We start from the raw sequence: 22,534 nt of genomic DNA, 5'->3' as shown, positions 1-22,534 counted from the left end.
AGTAATGACTCCTAGCTCAACGTTAAGTGAAAAACGTAAAAACCTAGAAGTAATAGGTTCAAGTGAACCTAGAAGAAGCCAAAGAGTTAGAAAGGAAAAACACATAGATACAGATTTTATTTCTACTGATTCAATTGTATTTTTAGTGGAAGGTGATATAAATACAATATTAAAAAAGACACCTATGATCCTAAATATAGAAGATGAACCAAAGATATTTGGTCAAGCTATGTCTTCTAGGGATGTTGCTTTTTTGAAAGAAGCGGTAAATGATGAAATGGATTCAATATTGTCTAACAATACTTGGATCCTAGTAGATTTACCTCCAGGTTCTAAGCCAATAGGATGTAAGTGGGTGTTTAAAAGAAAATACAATACCGATGGTTCTATACAAACCTTCAAGGCAAGATTGGTTGCCAAAGGTTTTACTCAAAAGGAGGGTGTTGATTATTTTGACACTTATTCTCCAGTGGCAAGAATTACATCAATTAGAGTTTTATTTGCATTAGCATCAATTTATAAATTGTATGTTCATCAAATGGATGTAAAGACGGCTTTTCTAAATGGAGATTTAAAGGAAGAAGTGTATATGGAGCAACCTGAGGGTTTTATACTTCCTGGTAATGAAGAAAAAGTCTGTAAATTGGTAAAGTCCTTATATGGTTTAAAACAAGCTCCGAAACAATGGCATGAAAAGTTTGACAAATCAATTTTGTTGAATGGTTTTCATCACAATGGTGCTGATAAGTGTATGTATTCCAAATTTACAAAAGATTCTGGTGTGATTATTTGTCTCTATGTAGATGACATGTTAATATTTAGCACCAATATTATTGGAATAGTTGAAACCAAAAGGTATCTCACTTCTATCTTTAAAATGAAAGATCTTGGTGAAGTGGATACAATTTTAGGTATCAAAGTTAAGAAACATAGTAATGGCTATGCACTTAATCAGTCACATTATATTGAGAAAATGCTCGATAAGTTTAAGCATCTCAATATAAAGGAGGCTAATAACCCATTTGACTTTAGCATGAAATTAAATGATTATTGTGATAAAGCGGTAGCACAACTAGAATATGCTTGTGCCATTGGAAGTCTTATGTATGTTATGCATTGTACAAGACCAGATATAGCTTTTGCTATATCCAAGTTATCAAGATATACAAGTAAGCCGAATACAGATCATTGGAAGGCTATTGCAAGAGTCTTTGGTTACCTAAAAAGAACGATCGATTTAGGCTTGTTTTATTCTGATTTTCCAGCTATGATGGAAGGATATAGTGATGCAAGTTGGATGACTAGTTCAAGTGATAATAAGTCCACATCAGGATGGATTTTCTCACTTGAAGGAGGTGCAATATCTTGGGCATCTAAGAAACAAACATGCATCTCTCATTCTACCATGGAATCAGAATTTATTGCTATAGCTGCTGCAGGTAAAGAAGCAGAATGGCTAAGAAATATGTTGTTTGATATTAAGTTGTGGCCACAACCTATGTCAGCCATTTCTTTATACTGCGATAGTGAAGCGACTATGTCTCGAGCTTATAGTAACATTTACAATGGTAAGTCAAGACATATAAGCATTCGACATGGATATATTCGAGAGTTGATTACAAATGGTGTAATCACCATTGTCTATGTGAAGTCTGTGAATAATTTAGCGGATCCGCTCACAAAAGGACTATCTAGAGACATGGTACGAAAAACAACTAATGGAATGGGGTTGAAACTCGTTATTAAAGATACCAGTAATAGGAACCCAACTTCGGATTAGCAAAAAGCTTATCTCTTAGTTTAATGGGTAATAACAAGTTACTGTTTTGTATCTGTTGGACACTGATAATTAATTTGAGTCCCTATTCTGATAGTATTCAGTGTGTTCTATTACGAAAAGTAGGATGAGCGTGGGCTCTTAATAGAATTTAAAGTTCGTGTCTAATGTAATAAAGACATGTATAATTTCACCTATATGAATATAAAAGTGGTGCCGCTTTTGACAAGAGTTAGGGTTTTCTCTTGTAAATATTCAAGAAAAAAAATTATGATTTTAGCACATGGCCATAATAGTGCTAAACAGTTGTAAACCTCTTTAAGAGTTTGGATAGTATTATGTGTGTAGTATCTTTTATTCTACAACAAAAGTTTTGATTTAATCTGCGGACACCAATAACTTTAGTAGGATTCAAGTTCTAACACTAATTGAAGGTTTAAATTGCAAAATACCTTCTTGTAAGCATAATTCTATCAAGTGAAAAGACCTTCATTACAAACTAGTGGGGGATTGTTGGTGTAGTTTGTAAATGAATAAAGAAAAGATGTTTATTCCACATTGGAAAGAAACACTCCCTCCTAATGTTTCTAAGTGTGGGTTTCTATTGTGTAGTAAATTAAGCCATGATGGACAAACTCTCCTATTTGGCTTCCTAATGTTATTATATGGATATTTATAATATCATTTGGAACTTGGAACTCAATATGAATAGTCATACTATTTGATGAACAATCATATTATTTCATCAACAATCATATTGTTTGATGAACAACCATAGTGTTTCATCAATAGTCATAATGTTTGATGAACAGTCATATTGTTTCATCAATAGTCATATTGTTTGATGAACAGTCATACTGTTTCATCGTTATGTTTCAAGTCTATAAAAGCATGTTACTATACAGAAAAGAAATAACAACAAAAAGACATTCTTTTATTGGTCTTATCTTCTCATTCTTTTAGAGGTTTAGAGGGCTTAGTTGTATCCTGGAGGTGTTGTCTTTGTGTGGGACAAATAAACACCTTAAAGATAGTGTTTTCACACCTCTAAGCCAACTCTATATTTGCTTCCATCCTAAATTTCTCTAACATGGTGGACCCTTCCATTTGTTGTTGTGTGGGTTGGAAGCATAATATTATATGATTATAAAATCCTGTTATTATTGACTTATAAAGACTTCTCTTCTCAATTATTCATAGCTTTATTGCCAAGAACAATGCTTATAAATGTATTCATTTTAGGCAACATGAAGATTTGTTATCAAACCCATAACAATTTGTTTCAAATAACTATGGATTTAAGGGATTTATAGGAGAATAATTTGAGGAGAAGATTATGGAATGGTCAAATGAGGCCTTCACGCGCGAAAATCAATTAAAAAAATCAAATATTATTTGTTGTTTTACTTGTTAACAAGCCAATAGTCGGTTGTTACATAGGTGATTGTTTTTTATTATTATTATTATTTTAGAAAATTATATGCTTTTTTTAAAATATAACAAGCAATAATACTTCCAAAATGGCATAAGATTTACCAAAGCTAATTTAATAATATTTGCTAAAAACTTTGGTAAGATTTTGTTATATAACAATCATATAGCAAACAATCTTTTAGGAATTAAAATGTTAATTTCTTTTTTTGGTTTATTGAGTTTAAATTTATTATTTTATGGCTTATGTGCTTAATTTATGGTATTTTCATCTCATGTAGATTGTATCCTTGTTAAATAGTCAACATGCATTTTATAAAAAAAACGTACAATTTTCTTAGCAATTACTATGTTTCTTAATTTTTATTTTTTTTGGGTTTGTTATTTAAAGTACTATTTTATGTTTTTTAATGCTCTTAATTTATGATACTTTTATTTGTTTAACACAATCTTTAGCAATTAATATATTTCTTTATTTTTTGTAGTTTGTTGAATTTAAATTAATTAATTTATGTTTTTGTGTGCTTTTTATTTGTGGGTTTTTTTTAACATCATTATCAAAACATTGATGAATACAAATGGAAACACCGACAGATTTTTTTCATCGGTATATTACGGTGACATTTACCGATCAAATTTTTCCATCACTAAATCTGTCGGTAACCACCAACAGGAATATGTCGTCGGTATATACCGAGGGAATCAGAGCTGGCAAATTCACAGTTCCGTTACCACGCACACTGGTGGCTTCATTTCGTTCATTTCGCATGCGAAGCGGATGGTAAGATTTATTTTAATTACATCTATTTTTTTATTTGTTGTTATTTATAAATATATTTAGCTGACAACATTTTCATCTTGCAGGCTACGGTTCTTGAACGCGAGTCAAGCCCAATGGAGCTTTTTGTGGAAACGCACGTGCGAAGTGATGACTATCAAAAAGAGGTGCAACAGTTCATCGACAGCTGAGCTCAACACTTTGTGGTACATTGGTTTTAATCATTTTTTTTTTCTTAAGTTATTATTTACTTGAATTTGATGATTTTATTTTCTTATTTACAGGAGACATATAACAGCCTGTTAAAAAAGAGATACAAGAATGACCCTTCAACCCACCCGGATTTTGATCCGGATTTGTGGTTGGAGACATGATCGTCTAGTGGATCCAATAGAAATCGGTTGTACGAACTCTCTAACACTACAGCCGAGAACTTGCAGAGGGCTCGTAGTGTTTCAACCATTGGGTACTCGCAATTGGTCCTAAGCACTCAGTTTCCGAAGTTCACGGCCTTGTTAGATCAAAGAGTGCAAGAATGTATAGCCCATCTCGATGAAAAATATGAACAACTCTTTACGGATTATGAATAACTCTATCGAATGGTCATGGATATGAGATCACAGATGGGTGGTACATGTGCACCCCTTTATCGGCCTCACGGTCCCAAAGACAACTAGCCTCTTCTTTCTTCTCCAGCGCCACCTCTATTCTAGTTTCATTGTATTTGAATATATAAATTTGTAATAAATATTTGGTTTTTATATTAAGATAATTGATTTTTAAATACTTGAATTTTATATAATTTATTTTTAAAATTATTTTCTATTTATGTTCAATAGATTTTTTAAAAAATATATTTTTTTAAATTATTACTGACGGGGTTACCAATGAAATAATTCCGTCAGTATATTCTAGAGAGTTAGAAAAAATTATAGCAAATCCCCCTGCAACTGTTAAATCACCGATGAAATTATTTCGTCGGTATGTTCCAGAGAGTTTAAAAAGAATTATTGTAAATGTCACCAAGGGAATTACCAATGGATTGAAACAGGTATTTTTTTTTTTTAGCGCGCATGGTCTATCTATAAAGCTATCGGTAAATTTATTAACGACGGACTTACCAACAGACCAGAAATTACATACGGAATGTTAGTGATTCTGACGGATGGTTTCCGTTCCATCAGTAAAATAATCACAAACAAAATATTAGTATAAACACCGACAGAAATTTCTGTCGGTAAAACTATTAAATCTAGTAGTGGATTTTATTGTATTGCATATCTACATAGACATATCACATACATTAAATAATAGATTCATCCCAATCTAACATTCCATATGTCATTTCAATCTCCAAATTGAATATTTAATGGATTTTATTTAGAATTCGATTATGATTTACTATTACATATGATATGATATAGATAGAGAGATATATTCTATGGATTCTTTTCATATTTTTCTCATTATATTCAAACCAATTAATCAACAAAATTCTCATATTTCTACAACCTCAGTTGAACTTGTGCGTATCTATTCTTGATCATGGATATTGTTATATATCCCTACCTCTAAGAAGCATGGAGATAGGCATGAACTTTCTGAGTCATTGCTGAAATGAAATAATTTTCTTTGTGTTCTTGATTCTTAGAAAGACTAGTCAAAGTTTGCTCTTGTTTAAAGTCTTTCAATAAGGAAATAAATCAAAGAGAATAAAAAAAAAGAAATTAAAAGTTAGTGGTTGAACTAAAGGGTGAGAATTTGGAAGATATTCAAAGAGTTTTGATTGGACTCTTAACCATATTTGTATATGCATCCACTCATATCTTTGCTTTCTCATATCCTCTCTTATTGCATACATAAATCCATGATCTTGCTTGGATCTAATCCCCAAACTTATTAATTTGTCTTTTGCTTCTTAATTTAATCTGTTGTCAGCAGCAACAGTTAACCTAGAATTTACAAGGAAGGTGCTTAACTATAATTTCAACTGACAGCAGTAGTATAGTACTGAACTTTGAAAAGCATGGGACAGAGGGAAAATCTAAAGTTCGAGTCCCTCCCTTGATCACACTAGAATTAGGAAGGGGGGAAATCAAATGATAGCATACTAGGAACATTCACAGCATGTTTATAATACTGATCCTAGCCAAGAATATCCCAGGAGCAATGGCAAAATCACCAAACAAATTTTAATACAATTTCAGTGAATTAAAGAATGTAATTGATGAATGATTGACTTGTCTATGCAATTAGAAGTGGCAAATATTATATATAAAAAAAAAGACCACCCAAAAATCTGGTTACTGTCTCTACAGTTTCTGCAATACAAGGACAGCAAATAGCCTCTTGCTGTATAACATTATCCTTCTTAGAAGAGAATTAAGAGGAATTTCAGCAGTTGGCTTAAAGAAGTATTAACCAGTAGGAATCTAGGGCTAGCATCATTATCCTTAAGGCTAGTTGATGATTTGAAATTAGACTACTGTTACAAAGTCTACAGCATGAATGTAGAAAGGTTAAATCAGGTCATAGCACGTGCATATCCTTGTGTAGATTGACCATGTTCTTGCTAGTCAGTGATCTTGTCACTTTTGTGACAAGGTGGAAAGACATTGTATTATATATTCCTATTCCAAATTGGTGGTGCCTCTAAAATATACAAAAAGGCAAATGTTTTTGAGAATCTCATCATCACAAAGTAGAAAGATGGATTTTTGTGGCGAACCTTGTCAGCTTGTGAATAGTGAGCCTGATGATAATGAACTCTAGGTGGTGAACGGAAGAACCAAGTTGGTTGTTGAATAATGACTTGGATTTCAACTTTATTTTTAAGTTGAATAATGAGATGGAGATCATCTCTTAGGTATGCAGTTTGTACGTTTTTTCTTCAATTTCCTTTGATATTCTTTGTTCCATCCAGCAATCATCAACAGAAGCAATATTATCAGCTTTCAAAGATGCTATTCTTTCTGAGGGTTATTCATATGCAGCTAGCTTTTGTTGATCTCATATATTTTTTCGTGTCAAACCATAACAACAAATCCTATTCTGATTCTAATACCCGCATAATCATATTGAAAGAAGGTAACCACTCTTTCAAAAAACAAAACGAAGTAGGTTTATGCAAGCTCTTTCTTTAGAAATGGTATATAGTCTAGCATCATGATATCATCTACAAGTATTATCCCTCTTCTTTTTGTTACAAGAAAATGCCTCCAAAGCATTTTAGGAACTAGCTACATCAACCTCCCATAATCTATTCCGCATGAGGCACATATAACTTTATATTGGCCAATGGATATCCACCTATTTCTTAGTAAACTTATTAGGTAACTCCCTTTTTGGTTGATTTCACAGTCACGAAAGGAGGGCCGTGGACAATCTAAAGAAAGAAAAGTGCAAGTCTGTGCTAATCTCATTAGCAAACAGCTTGTCATCTAACTAAATAATATGGCATGTCTCTATCATGTCATACGCTTAAACAGCTCGACATGTATGATGTATGATGTGTGTGACTTCAGTGCTCCATTTTGGTTGTTGCATAGCACAGTCTGAACTACAAGGAGACACGTTTCCCTTTTGTGACAATTTTTGTTTTTCAATCAAGCTTTACCCTGTAGAGCCTACTTTACCGGTGGACAAATTATCTAAATTATGATAAGCTCCAACTTCCTCAAGTCCGATTATTTCAGAAAGAAATTTTTAACTTTTAGTAGGTAAGGAATGATCAAGTCAGTGACCTGATCTAGGTTGTGATAAAGCGCATTATCACAGAAGCTACAAGTTCAACATCTGATCATTTACAAAGAAAAAGAATCACACCAGCTATATCCATGAAATAACCATGCAGAAACAACCAGTAAATCATTTTTGAGTTGAGCATTAAAGTTGTTTTATGAATATTAGCAAGAGTACTTGATACAAAGTACTTACATGGGATTTGAAACACATTCAAATTCATATTTAGTTTAGCACTTTTGAGGTTTGTAAAAGTTCTTCATTAGAATTTTCCATTAAAGCCTATAAATATTATGTATTATGCATTATTTTATGTAGGCCATTATTAATAAGCATCGAGTTCAAAGACATTGTGTGTGAGGATTCTGCCACTTTTCTTTGTATAAAACTTCAACAAACTTGGTATCAAAACTTGGATAAGTAATGGCTTCTAGTAGTAGCAGCAGCAACAATCAGTTTTAATCTTAAATTCTTCGTCTCACAAAACAAAAGATATAACCTATTATTTATACAATTTAAAATTCTCTTAGGCTATTTATATTTTTAGGAATTGATTAAAGATGGGTATATTGAACTAGAATCAACAAAAGCAAAAACAGCCTCGAGTAATGCGGAAATGACAATTCTTAAAAATCTAAAAAGAGAGATAACAAAGCCTTGTTTATGATTTATCGAGGGCATGATGAAGCTGCATTAGAAATTGTGGCTCAAGTTGCATTAGAGAAAACTTCAAATGTATGATAATTTACTGTGATTTATACACTCATCTCATAATGGTTCGTAGAAATCTTTTAAAAGATTAAAAAACCTGATTGTATCTGCATTTAGTTCTTTTATAACGATTACTATTACCATCTACAACTTCATGCACGTTGTTAGAACTAGAAGTTGACTCAGCCTTCCTTTCTATTATAGTTTCGTAAACATATGGTTCTTCAAGTGCAAACCAACACAAATATTTTTCCATGAATCTTTTTTATAGAAGATGCATCGTAACAACAACTAGATTGAGACTTTTTATTTTTACACCTCTTACATAGATATCTAATACCACCTCCGCTAATATTTTTCATATTAGATAGTGCATAATTAATAAAAACCCTCAACCTCATTACAATAATATATCTTGCACAACCCTTCGGGTGAAACTCGATACATCCAAGAACAATCATTAATGATTTATATGAAACCTATATATATATTGTGAACTAAACAAATTATTGGTACCCAACTAATTAGCTATCAATGGTTTAACTCAAATTTATTCAATTTTTTTTAATAATATCCTTAAATCATTATCAATTTTCTTCAAAAATTCAAATTCCTCTAAATTTATCAAAATTTTCAACTTAACAATAAAATTGACAAAATATGAAATGTGTCCAGTAAATAAGCCATTATTTATTTCATTATAAAACACCTAAGTTAAAAATTAAACTCAATTTTATCAAAGGACAAACAAGCATAATTTTTTAAAATCTCAAACAAACCCTAACATGTATAAATCATACATTCACACAACAAATTTCTATAGGAAAAAGTTATAAAAAAAAGTGCACACACAAACAAACTACATATACTATATAAAGATGCCAAAAAAACAACAATTTAAAAATTGGTAACAAAAAACAGGATATTTTTGCTTGATGTGGTGAATCTTTAAAAAAAAATTGAACCAGAATAGAGATACTGACAAACTGAGTATTAGTTTGGCCAGATTTGTGATGATAAGAGCTTGATTTGTGAAAAAATAAAGGGATGTTGTGTGTTATTTTCTGCAGAATAAAAAGAAACAATAAGAAATAGGGGAGGGGAAGAGGGGAGGTCAGTTGTCAGGTTATAATTTAAATATTACTGACAGATCCACCAACAAGTATTACCAACGAGCATATTTTCTCAATAATTCTGTCTGTAATAATGACATGATATTTTTTTCATTCCTTCATTCCCAACTATAATTCCTCTAGTAGTCACCGACATAAATTTTTCATCGATGAATATTGAGGGAAATAGCAATGTAATATTTCATCGGTAAATATCACTGTAATTTACCGATGATATTGTTTTTATTAGTTTTTCTGTTTGTATTTGATAATTTTCTGATGGTGAATGATGTTTGAGTAATGGAGAAAGTTTTGAGATCTTTAGACTTAAATTTTATCATGTTATTGTAGCAATAGAAGAATCAAAAGATTTAAAAGAGATGACAGTGGAAGAATTTATAGATTCTCTTTAAACCCATGAGCAAAAGATTGCAAATAAAAGAGAAGGAAGATAACTAGAACAAGCATTGGAAGCAAAGCTAAGTTTAAAGGACAAGAATGAGTCTAGTAGAAGAGGTTTTCAAATAGGGGTAGCTTTTTATAGAAAAGAAAAGGGCGACAGGTCATATAGAAACCATGAAACTCATGAAGGACGTGATGGCAATCAAAATTCTTTTCCAAGAGAATATGGTAGAAATTGAGGTTGAGGTCATGGTAGTTGGTCAAGTTGGAGGTATGATATATCAAAACTTCAATGTTACAATTTCAAAGAATTTAGCCATTATGCTTCAAATTGTTATTGCAACATTGTTGGTGAAGACAAAGATGAACTTGGCTAAAAAAAATGTTGATTAAGAGCCTGCTTTATTGTTAGCTTATGAAAATTTTGAGTCATGCAATCCAAGCACTTGGTATTTTGTTACAAGAGTAGTAAATAACATATATAGTATGAAAGAAGTTCTTATTGAGCTTAATGAAGAACACAACAGCAACATCACCTTTGGTGGTTTATAACAAAGACTAGTTAAAGGCAAATTAAGGTAAAATTCTTCTTCAACTTAAAAATGATAAGCATCGATAAATCTCTAATGTTTATTATGTTTCTAAAATGAAAAATAATATCTTGAGCCTCAGTTCCTTGAAAAAGGCTTTGTTGCACTGATAAAGAACATATCCTTTTATATATGTGATAATAATAATGTTCTGATCACGTAAGTAAGAATGGCTAAGAATAGAATGTTCCCATTGAACTTGAATATTTACCAATCAAACTGCTTCAAAGAAATTAGTGGTGATGAATACACCATTTAGCATCTTTCATATGGACATTTAAACTTTGGTGCTTTAAAGTTTTTATAGAAAAACAATATAGTGATAAGTTTGTCAAAGATTGATCATCTAAATTGCTTTTGTGAGATATGTGTCATGAAAAAACAGCAAAAAAAGACTTTTCTAAGGAAGAGTTACAGAGCAGCTCAGCCTCCCAATTTAGTACACTCAGATGTGTGTGGTCCTCTCAAGCCTATATCAGTTGGTGGTAGTAGGTATTTTCTTACCCTTACAAATGATTATAGTGGTAAAACTTAGGTTTACTTGGTGAAAGAAAAAAATGCATTTTTAAATATATTTAAATAATTTAAAATCCTTATTTAGAAGCAAAGTGGTTGTCATTTAAAGTGTTTGAAAATTGATAGAGGTGAGGAATAGATCTCATATGAGTTTGATGACTTTTATAAAGAAAATGACATTGTTCATCAACTAACCATGCCTCAAACATTATAATAGAATAGGGTGTATGAAAGGAAGAATAAAATCATTCTTAATAAGGTTAGATGTATATTGGGAAAAAAATGTCTTAAAGAATTATGGGATGTTGTTGATTATGCTAAATATTTGCTGAACAGGTTTACTACAAAATATCTTTGCAATATCATACCTAAAGAAGCATGGAGTTTGCATAAGCCAAACATTGATCACTTGAGAGTTTTTGGCAATGTTGCATATGCCAAAATACAAGAAGAAAAGAGGACTAAGCTTGGTATAAAATCCTAAAAAGGTATAGAGATAATTATTGTGGCTATAAGTTTTATAATTCTATCACTAAGTGATGATGTAAACAGATGTTCAGTTTAATGAAGAGAAAATATAGAATTGGAGTAATGAAAGGTAGCTGCAACAACTTCTTTTAGAAGAAGAACAAGAGGAAAAAATGAAATAGAAAATCAGATTGTGCCAACATCACCTTCTCAAGTTGAAATTCAGCCAGGACCATATGACTCCTCTAGTTCAGCTTCAAGAAAGACAAAGAGCATTCAAGAGATATATATGGCATTCAAGAGATAGATATATATATATATATATCTCACACACACACACACACGATGGCACACAAAGAATTGACTTTGATGATTTTAGCATGCTATGTCTTTTTGCAAATTATGATCCATATTGACATTTGAAAAAGCTTCTCAAGAAGCTAAATGGAAGATAAAATAAATGCCATTAACATTAATAATACTAGGGAGCTTTTTACACTTCCTCAAGGACACAAATAAATTGGTGTCAAATAGGTGTTCAAAACAAAAGGAAATATACAAGGTGAGGTAGAAAAATACAAGGCTAGGTTGGTGACAAAAGGTTACAAGCAACAATATGAAGTAAATTATAAAGAAGTGCTTGTTGTGTTGGCTCGACTTGAAATAATGAGATGGCTAATCTTATTAACAACTTAAAAGAACTGGAACTTTCTCCATATAGATGTAAACTCAATCTTTCTTAATGGATGTCAGTGGCAGAGCCACATAGGGGCAAGGGGGGCAATTGCCCCCTCCCCTCTCCCAATTAACAGTCATTCTACATTTTATCTGCTGATAATTTTCACTCTGCATCTGATGTTCACCTTCCAAACTCAGGGTTGTAACCAATGACATAATAAGGGTTGTCCAAACAAAAGCTTCCATTAAAGAAAGTGGAACTTTAAGAATAGCAGCTGAGATCGCATAAGCCCAAGTAGGATAAAAATATAACTCTCTCTGCTTATAAAAAACTGCAAGTAAAGTCATCTGTAACTAGTTTGTTATATTAAAATATTAATATAAGAGCTTTACATGGTTAATTTTTTTTGTTAGCTACTAATTGATCCAAGCTCTTCGTTCTTTTTTCACTATTGTTCCTGGCTCTCTTCCTTCTACAAAATTTCTCTTCAAGCCCTAAGCTATTAATTAGTTAAGCAAGTAACCTCTTATGTTTTATGCTTTATGAAAGTTTTCTTCATCTTTTCTATTTGTTTCATTATCTAATTTTAGTTTTATTTCTTTATAATTAGTTATTGAAAATGTTAGGGTTTATAATAATTTATGGGTTTGTTGATTTAATATGTGTATGGGTAATATTATATGCTAATGGATATGAATTGAAATGAGTTTGATGAATTGATAAGTATTTTGTTATGAATTTCATATGAAAAATGATGATAATGAATTTACTAATGATTAAAAATGAAGTATAGGACAACTAAAAAAAATTAGGGACATAATAAATAAATTAAAAAGAAAATAGTTAATATTTATGTGTAATCCACTTATACAAAACAACAAGTCAGCAAGAACAACATCAATTTGTGACAATCCTTTTAATCTATGATTTTAGATGTTATGTACCATATGTCAGCATAGAATTGTTGTCAAGAACTTTCCTAGTCCTTGGAAGATTTAGAAATAGATGAATGAAAGTTTGTTGTATATATTGAGAAAGATATTTTTAATGAGATTAAAAATAAAATCATTATAAAGCAGTTTTAAAATATAAAATCTCGAAGAGAACAATTATAATGTAAGTTTTTTCATTTTAAAAATATTCTTAAATTAATTTTGCTTGACTTGAGTTGGTATATATATTTCAAATTAATTTATATATATAACACATGTATGTATAATATATAATATCAAATATTTATTAGTAATTTTCCGCCTTATTTAAAAAATCCTGACTCCATCACTGATGGATGTCATAAAAAAAAGTATATGTAAAGCAACCACCTAGGTTCATTGTTGAAGGGCAAGAACAAACGATATCTAAGCTAAGTAAAGCACTTTACAGGCTCAAACAAGCACCACGAGCATGAAATTTTAGAATTGATGCTTATTTTACTTAGAATAATGGTTTCTTAAGTGTTCATATGAGCATGCTTTATAAATAAAACTTACTCTTGAAAAGATGTTTTGTTTGTTTGCCATAGGTAGATGATTTAATATTTACAGAAAATAATCCTTTCATGATTAAAGAGTTAAAGTAATCTATGGTAAAGAAGTTTGAAACAAAATATTTGGGACTCATGGTGTATTTGTTTAGGAACTGAAGTAAAGCAAAGTAGTTGTGGAATTTTCATCTCAAAAGAAAAATATTTAGTAGAGATCTCAAAAGAAAAATATTTAGTAGAGATTTTAAAAAAGTTTACTATGGAAGATTGTCATCTGAATCAATTGATACTCCAACTGAGAGTGGCACCAAGTTGACTAAAGAAAAAGCAGGCATTGGTGAATCCAACTTATTACAAGAGTCTTGTTGGGTGTTTACGTTACTTAACTAGACTAGGCCTGATACTGGTTTAAACCAAATTTGGTTAGTAGATACATGGGGGGAAGTCTGAGAATTTCTCCCTTGTAGGCAGCCAAAAGGATTTTACAGTTTGTTAATATCTAGTTATGGTTTGTTTTATCCATCTTCATGAAACCTTGAACTTGCTGATTATAGTGATAGTAATTGGGCTAGAAATTGTGATGATTGGCTTTGTATTTTGTTTAGATGAAGCAGCATTTACATAGTCTTTTAAGAAACAATCTATTAATTGTTGCACTTTCAACTTGTGAAACAGATTATGTTGCAGTTGCTTCTTGTGTTTGTTCTTTCATAAGAGAGCATGCGAAGAAAAAACAACTTAGACTAATTCATGTGAAAATAAGTGAGCAATTTTACTGTTATTTTCACAAAGCCTCTTAAAGCTAATACTTTTTATCATTTGTAGAAAAAGCTTGGAGTCGTAGCAACTGGAATTTTTCATTAAAGCCTATAAATACTACGTATTTTACATTGTTTCATGTAAGCCATTAATGAACATAGAGTTCAGAGAGATTGTGTGTGAGTATTCTGCATTTTTTCTTTGTATAAAACTCCAACATTCTGAAGTAAATCATTATCATGTCATCATCTAAAGATAAAGCTATCCATGAGATTTCCTTCTGCTTCCGGTGTTGGAAGGCTCTTATAGCTCATATTTGAAAATGATGTATTGCTAATAATACTTCCAGAAACCTGAACTATTTCAGATATAACCTAAAATGAAAATTGTTGAGCAGGGAACAGACAACTAATTAAATCCTCATTTATGGTTAACGACGAGTGCGTAGGCCATTCATCTAATCTCCTACCAATTATTTGGTATTGGTGCACTTACAAGAGCATATATAGGTTAGAATGGTGTTTCTATTTGAGTGGTTGTCTGTCCCTTCTACAGCAATATGAGAGGGCAGGATTGCATTCTCATTGACCCAGAAATATGATTTGCATAACCATCTTTTCTAAGTTATTCTTTTTTATTTGCATCTTTCTATCAAGAATATGATCCTATGACTATGAAGTTGATTTGAAGAGCACAAACTTGCACGTTTCTTTCTTGTCCACTTCTTAATGATAATATTCAGGTAAACTACAAAGAGATAGAATGTAATCGATGAGAAGAAGAAAAACTTTCCATTACCGAAACTACATGCAAATCACAAACAATTTAGTGGATTATCTATAAAAAAAATACAAGCATTTTGAAGCATCAGCATCAGCATCAGCTCTGGCATTTTCAGAAATGATATGAATAGCCAAGTCCCGTTCCTACAACTAGGACTAAATAGATTGAACCACATAATAGTTTAGGATTTCAAGACGCAGCGAGCCCACGAAAGCAATGATCAAGAAGCTGATAAATTAGAAGCATACGTCTTCCAAATTCTAGAAGATGCTTTGGTCCAACCGGTGGGAACTCTTACTGCAGTTACGGTAATTTTTCTTTTCCACCACCACGCTACCAAACACATATAGCTCTTGTTAAATAAAAGTCGTCTTCTTTTTAAAAGTTCTGGCTGCCCACTTCCAAAAGCAAATTTTGGCATGTGCTGCTGATTTGACCTACCTAACATTGGCATCATTACAATGTGGTATCAAACGTCAACAGTCAGTGTTTAGTCTTCCTTCGAACAAAGAAATCAATACTAATCTTTTATCTTATGTTATTTTATTTTTCCATAAAAAATTCCTTTTGGCCTAGCAAAAACTCAGTAGGATTTTAAGAGCTTTGGAAGGACTTACTCAAGTTTCATGCTGAACTACCTCTAGCTTTTCCACTTTTCTCTGTTTCAACTTCCAATTCCCAAAAAGTTCCAGGAATCTGTAATTAAAATTCAAAGTAAACTACTTTCACTTTTGTAACTTTTTCTTCTACAATCTACATGGAACATGACTCCCTGCAATCACAGCAAAGAATATTCTTGTATGATCTAATTTCATTTATTTTTTAAATTTTTATGTCAGTATTTATACTAACAGTGCATTGGTATGTATGTTACCGACGGGATCACGGACAGAAACATTCCGTCGGAAAAACTCTCGTTGGTAATTGGTAGGTTGTCGAAACCACCAAAATATAATTCTGACTTAACTATCACAAACAAAATAAATTTGTAGTATGATCGTGAAAACCAGATTGAATCCAAGGGAATTTCGCTTAATCTTCTTACAGTGTACCGAAATGAGAAAGAACGGGGGATATGAATGAAAAAATCAAGAAACAATAATTCTAAAAATAATAAATTGATATGTCATTAAATCAATTCAAGGGTCCACACATCAATCCCTATAAATCTGTTAATCATCGAAGTAAAATAAATATTCTTTCATGTTAAGTAAATAAATCTGATATCCCTTAAAGCTCAGGCAAAAACGATGAGATTACGAGTATATTAATTAGAAAAAGCTCTCTAATCAATTTCTTATCATCAAACGAATGTAATATTGAAAGCAATTTTCATTCACTCGGCAGTAGTCTTAGGAATAAAATCTATATATTTATTCTAAGCAAACGTTCAAAGGCTTGACAATTTTAACTTAGTTTATTCTTCCCTAATAAATCAAGATGCGAGTTGCAGCAATCAAATTAATTCTTTTGCTTCTTACTTTAGTCTCTAGCAATAATTACGGATTGAAAGAAACTAGAAAGCATATATGTCATCTCAAAACAATTCAATAAGTTTGAATAACAATCAATAGCATAATTCTGAATAAGAAAAAATAAATACTTGAATCTAAAAGACTTACAATAATAACGTTACTTCTCACAGCGTGCTGATGGGGATGGTGTGTATCCCTCTTGAATCAAATTCAGGAGTTTAGTTCATAGTTGCTGGAAAATTGACAAAAGCAGAGAAGAAAAGAATGTTTTTTGGGCCATGTTTCGGCTGTGTTTTGCTCTCTTTATCCTCCCTCTTTGCTACCAAAATCTTCAGGATTCTTAGGCTAATTAGGAGTCTTTATGATGCTAAATTCATTACTTCTTTATCTGGTCTTTAAGGTTGGATAAATCTCTCAGAATTTGTGTTAAAAACTGATTCTGTTGTTGTCACGATTCTGTTGTAATACCAACTCTGTTGCAATTTAGACTTTGATTCTGATTTGGTTTCTTGCAATATCCGACCATCCCAGCTATATTATTTCATTCATGACATGTTAAATGATTGATTTGAACCTTTATTGGGTCCTAAGACCCACTATTCTTATGTCAGACTCTCAGTCGTATTGGGATACGTGGTATTGTTAGTTTCCAAATCAAATCAGGAGACCCATTTCGACCAACCAGATTGCATCTTAATTCTGTCCTTCAAAATGATTTTATCTAAATTCGAATCCTTCATGAAAGTTGTAGTCCTGTATGTGTAGATGAATTTGAGTTTTTGAATTGCCTGATTTCAATATCAGAAGCTCAATATATTCTCATTTAAATATCTAGTGTGAAAGCAGAGAATCCTGCTGCAAAAAAGATTCTGACCCGAGTTTGCAGGTCTGATTTGAGGTTCAAATGAGATCTGATTTTTACCCATAATACCTTCCTGGAAAGCTTGACATGTGTACTTCAACTTAGATTAAGCCCACTTTCAACTCTAACTTGGCAAACAATCTATCACAAGAAGCTAAGTCCAAAACATTAAATGCAGAATTTCTTATCTTTTAACGATTAATTCACGAAGTCTCTTCTACATGTCAAACTCATAAAAATAACTTCCAATCAACTCAAATAAGTTCAAAATACATTAAAAAAGCATAGTGTAAAAGGAATAAAAACATATGTATATTTTGCACTTATCAGTAATTTATGGTCTGTCGGTGAATCCGTTGATAATAAATATACCGATAGATTTACTAACAGACAAAGTGCGCCAAAAAAAATTACCCACTTCAATTCATCGGTATCTCCATCGGTAAATTTAACATATCACCAACAGGAAAACTATATGTAATGTCTTCGGTGTTTTTGTTTGTCCGCTAGTATATCCATTAGTAAATATAACATATCACCGACAAAATACCATTTGTAATTCTGTCAGTGAATTAACAGCAGCAGTGGTATTTGCAGTAATTATTTTCCAACTCTCTCTGGAATATATCGGCGGAGTTGTTCTATCGGTAACCCCGTCAGTAATATTTTAAAAATATTTTTTAAAAAAAATATTGAATAGAAGTAGAAAAATAATTAATATAAATAAATTAATATAAAAATCAAATATTTATTACAGATTTAAACATTTGTACATTTAAATACAATAAATATAAAATAGAGACGTCGTTGGAGGAGGAGGTGGTCGTTGTCAGGGTCGTTGGGTCAATTAAAGGGTGCATATGAACCACCCATCTGTGATCTCATCTCCATTACCAATCGGTAGAGTTCTTCATAATCAGTAGTGAGTTGTTCACATTTATCATTAAAATGGGTCATCCAAGCCTATACTCGTTAGTCTAACATCGCCGCGAACTCCGAAATTTGAGTGCTCAGAATCAATTGCGAGCATCCAATGGTCGAAGCACTCGAGTCGTCCACAAGTTCTTGGTAGTAGTGTTAGAGAGTCTAAACACTCGATTTCTATCGAATCCACTGGACGATCCTGCCTCTAACCACAAATCTGGATCGAGATCTAGATGGGTCAAAGGATCATCCTCATATGTAACACCCTCAGTTTAATTTATGTCATATTTATGTCATATTCATTGAAAAATAAGAGTGTGTGTGTGTGTGTGTGTCATTATCCTTAATTATCCTAACAACACTTTAAGCTTATTATTATTATCATAGCTACCGAAAATTCATTAGAGTCTCATCTATAAATTGACCTTTCCAAGTGGTGGCATCAACCAAAAACACAATTAAACATACATATTTAGGATCCAACCATCCTGAAACTTCTTCACCATAATCCAATTACTAATCATTTTATATACTTCTACTTATACCTTCTCCATTTTCCATTCTAATAACAATGTCATGTATCTTTTCTTTTCATATATGATGTCATTAAAATAAACCATATTATAAAGTTATCTACATGCATACCAGAATTTTAAATACATACACAAAACAAATTTAATTATCAAAATCGTAGTCCATCACTCGCTCCACCCTTCATCAATATATTGCTTAAACCTTCTTTGCCGACTCTTTATAAGTGTGTATTTGGCTTTATGGTAGTTTTTAGGGTTGCGGTTTGAAAAACAAAACATCAAATTATAGTTTTTCTTGAACTCCTAAGTTTTCTATCATAATGTAAAATGAAAAATAGGTCAAAGTAATGAAAACCGAATAACTCTTAAAGTTATAGTTAGCCTAAAAAAAATCTCAAATCGGACCATCCTACAATGCTAAACGAAATCTAAGGCTCACTTACTCTATTTATCCTTTCAATAATTCTTTATTATTATTATTTCAAGATAAAAAATAAATAAATATAGGAGAATAGTAAAGACAGAGAAAGCATGTTTCATTTTCTTTATTATTTTGAAACAATAAAAATTCATTAATTTCAAAACAGTTTAAGAGACAAAATTATTCTGTGTAAAAATAGTTTCAATTATTTTGATATGTTTTGTGTAAAAATAATTGATCATATTCTAACTTTACAGAAACATGAAGAGGAATGCAACAAAAAAAAGCATCAATTTCGTATTTTGTTTTACCATCCAACCATACTCTCGACTGCATTATCAGAACACTTGTCGATGTAAGGTATGCAACATAAGAATCCACAGAGAACATGAAGGTAGGATTTTGCAAAAGCAGGAGCTAAATAAATGTAAGGAGATCGCTAACGTCGCTGCTTGGTAAGAAGATAGGAAATCCTGCAAGTTGAGTTAGGCAAAACCAGGGCCAGCCCAACCCTAAGTAAGCCACCTACCTGTAAAAGCCCCCCAACATTAACAGCATCTTTAATGGAAGATGTTATTTTAAAAAAAAAAATTAATAAAATAATATTTTAAATAATATAAATATAGTTTTTTTTATCATGCATATTCCAATGGAAAAAAACCATTTGAAAAGTCAATTCTATTAGAGTGGAATAAATAAGTGTTTTATTTTTTTTAATAATTTTGATGTTATTTTTTTTCCACATGGCTAGATTTAATTGGTTTATTCTTTTGTTGGTCCCACTTTGTTAGTTTTAGTTCTTTTGAGAGATATGTAGGAATAGCATTGTGGGAAAGAAAAGACATTTTAGTATTTTGTTTGGCTTTCCCCTTAGAGCATCTCCAATGGAGAAGCTAAATGGATAGCCAAAAATAAAAAAACTAATATTTTAGCTTTTCTTTACTTATTTTTCATACTCAAAGGGGAAAGCCAAACAATGCTAAAATTTATTTTCTTTCACACAAATGTTATTCCTACATATCTCTCAAAAGAGCTAAAACTAACAAAGTGGGGCCAACAAAGAATAAGCCAATAAATCTAGCCATGTGAAAAAAAAAATAACATCAAAATCATTAAAAAAATAAAACACTTATTTATTCCACTCTAATATAATTGACTTTTCAAATGGTTTTTTTATTGGAATATACATGTTAAAAAAAACTATATTTATACTATTCAAAATAATATTTTATCAATTTAATTTTTTAAAATAGCATTTTTCGTTGGAAATTTTCTTAGAACAAGCAAACAAAAATTAAAATATTAATTTTTTTATTTTTAATCATTCATTTAGCTTCTCCATTGGAGATGCTCTAAGGGAAAAAGAAGTCAAAACCACATTAAAATAGCCAATCAACGACAAGATCACCCACATCTATCTTCCCAAGAACAAGAACAACCCTCCAAAAATCCCAAGTCTTCTCTAAAAATGGAGCAAGAAAATCTCAAGCCCCGTGAAACAGAAGTCCACTTTTGGGGCAATACCCCAGAGGATGAGTACTACAAACAACAAGGGATCAAAGCTTCACGGTCATCCTACACATCACCAAGAGGCCTCTCTCTTTTCACAAGATCATGGCTCCCAATCTCCACCGATCCTGTACTTGGCGTTATGTGTATGGTTCATGGTTATGGAAACGATATCAGCTGGACTTTTCAGTCCACGGCTATCTTCCTAGCCCAGATGGGTTTTGCCTGCTTTGGACTTGACATTGAAGGCCATGGTAAGTCTCAAGGCCTTAAGGGCTATGTACCCAATGTTGATCTTGTTGTTCAAGACTGTCTTTCTTTCTTTGATTCCATCAAGAATGACACACAGTTTCATGGGTTGCCTTTCTTTTTGTATGGTGAATCAATGGGCGGTGCTATTTGTCTCTTGATTCATTTAGCAAACCCTAAAGGGTTTGATGGTGCAGTTTTGGTCGCCCCCATGTGCAAAATCTCTGATAGTATAAAACCCAGATGGCCAATTTCTGATATTCTATTATTGGTGGCAAAATTTTTGCCTACTTTAGCTATAGTTCCAGCTGCTAGCATTCTGCACAAGTCAATCAAAGTAGAGAGAAAAGTGCCAATTGCAGAAATGAACCCAATGAGATATAGGGGGAAACCAAGATTGGGAACTGTTGTCGAGCTTCTAAGGGTTACTGATTATTTGAGTCAAAATTTGAGAAATGTTACCATTCCATTTATTGTATTACATGGTAGTATGGATGTTGTCACTGATCCAAAAGTGAGCGAAAGTTTGTATGAGGAGGCAAAAAGCGAAGACAAGACGATAAAGATTTATGATGGAATGGTGCATTCTTTGCTTTTTGGAGAAACTGATGAGAATGTTGAAATTGTTCGGCAAGATATTATATCTTGGTTGAATGATAGATGCAAGCAAAACTATCAGTAAGTTTGTCGTTTTGGGATGTTTTATTACTGCTGGTTGATTGTTCAATTAAAGAACTTTATGCTTAGAATTTTATTCTAGAATTCATGTTGAGTTCCTGTGCTGATGTTGAGTAAAATTAACGCTTTGGTTGTGTAATTATGCTTCTCGAAAGGCACGGTCTCTATATCCTAATGTGTTATTCATGTTGATTAGCTTTCCAGGGATTGTGTTAATATTCAATAAAGTATTGGGTTCCTGTGCCGGAATGCATGTTTTAGACTTCTTATTGTGTTAATTTTCAATGAAGTTCTACTTTCCAAGTATCAATGGTAATATGAGTAGCGGTTCTCGCCGAGATTTGAACATGCAGATGGCCTTGGTGCCAAGCACCTGCTCAAAGTCATCGTGGTGACTTCTTTTAGCAACCCTTCTGATGCGCTTTACAGCCTAAAATACAAAGCAACGCTTCCGTTAAGCTCCGACATTTTATTTTTGTTTCACCACATATTATTTGTCACATTTGAAAAGAATTTTTGTGCAAATTCCTTGTTTGCAGATCGACTTCTCCCTTCTTGAGCATAGATTGGGCATGTTCCTTCGTCACAGTTCATCTGTAAATTGCTCTCGTATACAGCGGTACTAATGACAAGACACAAGCTCTTTAACCAAA

At 32.0% G+C, this 22,534-nt stretch overlaps 1 protein-coding gene across 1 annotated transcript; it reads left to right on the top strand.

Annotated features, from left to right (window-relative positions):
- Positions 1-20,795: 20,795 nt before the first annotated feature.
- LOC7495253 (caffeoylshikimate esterase) lies at positions 20,796-22,141 on the top strand. The gene has a single exon (XM_024581182.2). It carries the CDS (start codon positions 20,914-20,916, stop codon positions 21,883-21,885), a length of 972 nt encoding a protein of 323 aa, XP_024436950.1. The 5' UTR covers positions 20,796-20,913; the 3' UTR covers positions 21,886-22,141.
- Positions 22,142-22,534: the final 393 nt, after the last annotated feature.

This window comes from Populus trichocarpa, chromosome 11 (genome assembly GCF_000002775.5).
Source record: "Populus trichocarpa isolate Nisqually-1 chromosome 11, P.trichocarpa_v4.1, whole genome shotgun sequence".
Classification (NCBI taxonomy): Eukaryota; Viridiplantae; Streptophyta; class Magnoliopsida; order Malpighiales; family Salicaceae; genus Populus; species Populus trichocarpa.
This window is presented reverse-complemented; position numbering and strand designations above follow the sequence as displayed.